Genomic DNA, 7,086 nt, shown 5'->3' with positions numbered 1-7,086 from the left:
TCTAGCTTTTCAAGTAAATCACTATAAAATTCATTAGGTAAGTATTCTATTACCCGGACAATGCCAAGATAACAGTGTTAACAACTAGTTAACATTCTATGCTAGTGTAACTATATGTATATGCAAACAAGTTGACAGTCCTTGGAGTATTAGTGTCATCTTCACATATATTTAGCCAGACCTTATTGTCAATCACAGCTTCACAGCTTCCTACCATGCTGACTACCAAATTTTTTACCATGCTGAAAAGCAACTCCAAAGGTGCCAAGAAACACCAGGATTGTATGATGAAGTTTATCAACCTTCTGTTTGTTCTTGTTTTGTCTTTGGTAATCAGTTGACCTGTTTTACACCAAATGATTCTCCAATGGGTTAAAATCTGGAGACTGAATGGGCGGACTAATCTTACTTGGTAATCTTCTATTCATGTTTTGAGTTTTGTAGCCGTAGTGCAAGGTGCATTGTTGTGCTGACGCAACCATGGTCCGGGATCAGTTCTCTTGCAGGCGGAGTCAGAGATGGGCACTCGAGTCAACACGCTGGCTTGATTCCCACTTGAATTGATTCTCTGGTATCTTTCACTTACTGTGGAGTTGAATTGGCTCAGCCATCCTAGTAAAATTGAATTGAATCAGTTCTTCACTGCTCTCATAGATGAATTGAATCGGTTTTCTTTTTTCAATAAGTAAAAAGACTGGTGTTCCCTCTATTATTACTATCCCAGTAGCTCTATGATTTTTACTGCGTACGAAAGCCATCTTGGACACTGACATCCATATTAAACCAATCTGTTAATCGATGCACACTGAAGTGGAAACATGAGTGCGGTTCTGTGTTGCTCGACGCACTCTTTTTCATATGACCTCATTCACTGCGTATATTTTATTAGTGCATAATATATACAGTATTAATATATATAAATAAATGTATACATAAATATATTTGTGTAGTAACAATGGAAGCATTAACTTTTCCGATACATCGCAATATATAGTTGAAATCAGCTATTGCGTTCAAGTTAAAGCATTACTCGTCTTTATACCGTCGTCTTCTTTGCAATTACAGACGTCATACTAGCGCTCTCACTTTCATCATGCTTTCAACAATACGAAGTCTGGCCGGCCACTTGCCAGAAAGCACCCGCCAAACCAGAAAAGTTGTTGGGCGCTTAATGGTGGGAAGTATGCATTTAAGATGAGGCCTCTCACCAGGCATCTGTCTCACATAAAAATCAAAATTATCACTGAACCCTACTTCTCACCACTGCTGAGGTGTCCAATCCAGGTGCTCCTTAGCCCATGCTAATCTTGCTCTGACGCTTGTTGACGACATCGGATTCAGAATATAAAATCTTTATTTAGGTTTTATTTCTTTTTACAAGCGTCAACTCGTACTTGTAGAACAAACAACGACAGATTTGGAACTACCATTCACCATACATGACAAAGAATATGAAAATTATCGGGTGGTTTCATAATTATGATCATAATGTATAGTTTTCGTAGTGATGATAGTTGTACACATCTATCAATATGAAAGTATTCATCACACAGCCTACACTTCCGTTGGTGTGTTGCTTATGTAGAATCATAACAGAAACCATTTTTTATTATTATCACTGTAGTTTTTTTGACCTCAGTTATTTAACATTTTTACATAAATTTGTCTAATATAGTAGTTCAAGCTCATGATATCTTTATGAACTAAAAAACGGAATAAATGAATCACATTGTAACTTTATAAGAATATTCCTTTTTAATAAGACTGTTTTAATGTACAATGTAAATATTGGAACAAAGTAACTTTATATGTTGATATTCGTCTGCATACCCATAAAATGATCAAACTTTAAATTTTTGTGAGAAGCTAGTCCCTCATTCCTAAAGAATACTTCTCTGAACAAATAACAATCTCTATCAATATACCTGATTTGGACCATCAAGTGACATTGGAAAGGTTGGGAAGTGCTTCCTACAATCACTAATCAAAGTATTATTGTCTAATTGCCAACAGCAAAAGTATTTTAGTTCTAATATTGTCCTTTTGTCAACATTCCATTAACAGGGTCACCAGGTGCTAAGCAGTAGTGTCTAGACAGAAGATAATATGAGCAATATATTGTAATGATGATCTGCATAACTAAGTTGCACTTACTTGGCAGGCAGTTTTATTTTGCTATTTGCCATTTTGAAAAGATTTAGTTTTGACAGCTGCTGCTCGGCAGATCGACGCGATTGGCTCTGGTATGTTTGATTCATAGTGAAGTGCAGCAAATGCCCTAGCGATAGTTGCTAAGTGTGATTGAGTTCGCTTCATGATCAGTCTTGAGCACCATAGACATCTAAGTTAGGCATGTCGTATAGTTGTGTCCAATAGAGGTAAATTATACTTAATTATTTCTGATATCATGTCCCACTTTCTGCAATGTGTTTGATTAGCTCATTGAAAAGAACCAAATATGCAGTTCATCTGAATAATCTTCTTTCACAATAGAACTGTGCCGAAGCGTATCTCCAAATAATTAAACTGACCGATTAATGTTTCATAGAACTAATCAAAGGCCCTGATATTGTCCCCTTCATGAATGATGGTATTTGTTTCTCCGCTTTAATAGTTTTTATAAGTTTTCAGTAAGGTTAAATAAAATTATGTGAAATTACGCTACCCGCGACAAAATTTAGCAAGTGGCCAAAAGCATCTAAGCGACTCCTAGATTTTGTCTTGCGCATAAGAATAAGAAAACCATGACACATCTAATGCGCATTCCTTTGTAGAATACCTGTTAGCCTTAGTGACAATTGTAACATAAATATTTATTCTAGTAAACATATATGCTAAATCAAAGACTATAGTGATATTGACACTTATCATACAATCGTACCTTATGCAGCCAAGACTTGCTGGAACCAAGAGTGAGAATGCAATTGAAGACTTTTTAGAATAGATAATTTGACAACACATAAACATAAAAATACCAACATATATATAAAATGCCATGAAACTATTAGTGCTAAAGATGTCTGTGTTTTAGTCATGCAGACGAACACCTGCTCAACCCTATTGCAGATATACAGGGAATATATATATAGATATATAGACATAACAATATGCATGAAGAAATCTAAAATACATCCACTAAACCAAAAGTCAATTCACGGTAAGTGTTATTTTATGTCGAGACATGTACGGCTGTATTTTTTCAAAATGGAAAGATTTAAGTTTGAAAGTGAGGAGAGAGATGAGTGGGTTTAGGTAGCCAGTAAAGATGTGTCGAGGTGCATTATACTTTAGCTAGCTGTTAACTCGCAGCGGAACCTGGTGGTATTGCAGCACCTCCGTCGTCAGGAGCTATCGACCCACCGTTGGGCTGCTGTAACATTCAATGTAATATTTTATATGTAATATGTTATATATAACATAATATATAACAATATACAGCAATGTAATATACAACACAAGTGTTTAGCTGGTGGTATGGTGATTCACAAGCTTCTTACAACATTACAAAAATCTATAAATTAGTTTTTCAAAACGGAATTTCTACCCAATGAGATGCATAATTCAAAAGCACTTTTTAATGAAAATAGGTCACTTGAAAAATAAACCATTATAACAATAACATTCCAAAAATCTCTTACAATATTGCAAAGATCCAAAAATTACAGATTAAATTAAAATTCTTTTAACAGAATTTTTACTCAAAGGGTTGCATGATTTGAAAATAGTTTTTTATGAAAATATGGTCACTTGAAAGATAACCATTATAAAAAACATTCTACACATCTCTTAGAATAACATAAAAGTCCATGAACTAGTTTTTTAAACAGAATTGCTAACCAAAGGGATGCATGATTCAAAGGTGATGTTTTTATGGAAATAGGTTAACTTGAAGGATAACGATCATCGGAAAAGTTGATTACAAATGAATTTATAGACAAATATCTTGATATTTGATGTGCCATTAATTACAATCAAAACTTGAGACAATTGTTAGTAAGCTAGTTAAAATTGACTATTTGAAAGAGCAAACAACTCAACAAATCAAACAACATCTCATTTGGAAGTTTTCTGGTATTCTAATTTTTATTACACTCAAGCCTGGTATTTTCGACCATACCTGATAGCAATATGCGAAGGAAACAAAGTCAGATACACACTGCTCGTTGCTATCCATGACCCAGACACACAAGCGCAAAATAGACCGAAAGCTAGATGAAAATTTGCGAGTAGGAACATTCTCAAGGAGAGTCAACGCACTAGAGAATGCTCTAGTTTAAAAGATCATTTAATTGGACGAATTAAGCGCATAAAATTTAATGCCATCTTCCACGGTACATACATTGGTCGTTTATGAATTAAAGATGAACTTGGACGAGTTTTTTGTGTAGATTTTATCAAAAAGTATCAGCATTTTTCTATCACTTTGCAATTGTTTTTGATGTTTGAGGTGATCTGACTGGAAGGATGTTTTATGATTAAAATTGATAAAACTTGACCGCGATTGAAACGTTCAGTTGCAGCGGTAAAATTGAAGCGATTCATACATAAGCAGCAAGAGTGCAAGCATTAAGAACCCGCCTCGCAAATCGATCAAACCGAGAATGCAGCGAACTAATAAGCTCCATGGCCTTACCATCAGTTATCCTCGGTGTACTTGACAGTCAAAAGAGTTTCATGAATTCTAAAAGGGTGCAGCGTCTGATTGTTATGTTCACCTATAGTATTCATTACCTTCCAACGCTTAAATATTGGTTGTTGTCTTCCATGCTATAAATCGTAATGTTTTACCAGTGCGATATAACTCAGACTATTTTTTAGTTAGTACAATATCCGGATTAGCAAACAACCTGATTAATTGTGAGACAATCTGATCATAAAGTATCTCCGAACCTAACAAACGTTAATCAGTATATTAAACAAGCATGCGAAGGTAACCACTACAATTGTTGCGGACATGGAATCTCTAGCAACCGCTTGGGACTGCAAGAGTGACTGTCTGAGACACCAGGTCGAGTCAGCACATGTAGGAACAAGCCTGAACTGGACCCCAAATTGAAAGCTGACTCCACATACCAAAGAAATGCACCCTTCACGTATCTATCTCGGCCGTGTATCAAAATGAACACAGGTCAATTTTAGTAGAGATAAAACTGATGTATATGTGATGCTTGAAACATAACGAATATAATTTTAATCTATATATATATAAATCTAAAAATGTGTTCGTTATTTTGTACTTTGGTTTGTCCAGCTATAGCTATTAAAATATTGAAATAAAGAATCCGTATTCCAGAAGATTTAGCTCGAAACCTCTCGTTCGCAGGGCAACTCTCTTACCAATTACGCTACGCGAGATTGATGGATTCATTGGGCGATATATGTCGCCATCTGTTTGAAATTACGCTACTGCTCTCCGTTACTGCTCTCTACGTACTTTTATGCTTGCTCTTAGGGCTATCATTAGTAAGAGATGAAGAAAACTAGCTTACTCAAATTAGCCATTGGTAATGTGCCAGGTAAATGGCAAATGGCAGGCCGCTACATTACCTGCCATTGTTTTATAATACCCGTGCAATGCCGGACATTCCGCTAGTCCTATTACATGTATATTCACCAATACCCGTGGCAATAACTGTGCACAGTTACAGCATTTTTCAATCATGTCAAGTGGTGCAGTTGGTAAAGTTCAGGTTTACCAAGGTTCAAGCAGTGAGTTTGAATCCCTTAAAAGGCATCTTCTTTTTCTAACCTTCAAGCGCTGGTTCGGACAGACACAGTTCTTGCTATGGTAAAGATTTCCAACTCAAGCTGACTTTCTTTACAATTCACAGAAACAATTATTTATTAATGAACGAATATATTCTACTGTAACAGATGTTTGAAAGCCGTGAAGGTAATTTGGAACTGTATATAAAACCAATAAAATTATTCTACCGGGCAGCAAGGTGGTCGAGGGGTGCAGGTAGTTGTGTGCCTGGCTGCTAAGCAAAATATACGAGTTTGATAACCATGTGAAGCGTTGTTTTTTCCAAACCTCTAGGCTTGGCTTTGGACGGACAGATGGATGGACAGAAGGACGGACACAACGAATCTTATTATAATGATTAAACGAGTTAAAATCTAATTTTTGTACAAGTTTTTTATTTGAGCAACAATACAGCAACAAAAATATTACTTATATCACAATTTGTCGATGACTAATATCAGATAATGAAAATACTGACGATAGGCCTACTTCAATAATGGTTATTAAAATAACCAACAATAAAAAGATTCAACATGAACATCACGACCTTTGCTCGACGGAGGCCGATTCTCCACTCCTCAATCTACTTGTCAACACGACGACGCATCATTTAGTAGTGTCGGAGTTTGCAGCCACAGCAAATATCTACATTACACGTTGGCTATGCATTTCATTGATACATGTAACCAGGCCTTCACACCAGACACAAACACTTAGATAACCCAACCACTGCGAGACAAGCAACCAACAAGCCACATGGATTAGTAGATACTGCTACTCGTTAGAGACAGACACCCTGAACCGACTGAGCACATCGAAGGTCAAACGTACGTGGTAGCTACGGTGCTGCCATACAAACATCAGACATTTTAAGATGCTACACGAATGAATTCACAAAACAAACGGATGAAATGCTTTGACAAGACATGCTACCATCAGATGAAGTTATATGGGAACGAAAACAGACCAAGAAAATTTAATTACGATGAATGTAATATCAAATACTGTAAGCTTTGATGACTTTGAGCAACAATATTGATGCTATTTTTTCACTAGTTTTACTAGAAAATGTTTAAACAAGAAACGTGATAATGTAATACAGTAATATTTCATTTCCCAGTTTAACAGGTCCGACAAACCAGCGAAAAGTAAAAATCTGTAAAATAGAATCTAAGCTCACAAAATTGTAAGCGTGTTGTTTGTTTTCGTAGGTTCGATCATAGAGTTATCTTCCCCTAGAGTGATAGCGCGCCACCATATTGCTATGTCGCCATGGAAGCATGGCAGCCATCTTGTTTTTTTTGCACTCTGGACAAATTACTCAATACAAATATATATGC

General features: G+C 36.0%; 1 protein-coding gene across 7 annotated transcripts in view; it reads right to left on the bottom strand.

Annotated features, from left to right (window-relative positions):
- Positions 1-2,792: 2,792 nt before the first annotated feature.
- LOC137408225 (vesicle-associated membrane protein 3-like) overlaps positions 2,793-7,086 on the bottom strand; it is a 28,266-nt gene continuing 23,972 nt past the window's right edge. For 4 of the 7 annotated variants that reach the window (XM_068094647.1, XM_068094651.1, XM_068094650.1 and 1 more), the window contains 2 exons: positions 6,578-6,592; positions 2,793-3,370 (listed from right to left, as the gene is read on the bottom strand). In XM_068094647.1, coding sequence (XP_067950748.1) covers positions 3,299-3,370; positions 6,578-6,592 — 87 coding nt within the window. In that variant the 3' untranslated portion in view covers positions 2,793-3,298. The remainder of the gene's footprint in view (positions 3,371-6,577; positions 6,593-7,086) is intronic. The other 3 variants (XM_068094648.1, XM_068094653.1, XM_068094652.1) reach the window with 1 other exon arrangement.

Source organism: Watersipora subatra, chromosome 11 (genome assembly GCF_963576615.1).
Source record: "Watersipora subatra chromosome 11, tzWatSuba1.1, whole genome shotgun sequence".
Taxonomy (NCBI): domain Eukaryota; kingdom Metazoa; phylum Bryozoa; class Gymnolaemata; order Cheilostomatida; family Watersiporidae; genus Watersipora; species Watersipora subatra.
Note: the sequence above shows the minus strand (reverse complement) of the source record. Positions and strands in the feature narration are given on the sequence as shown.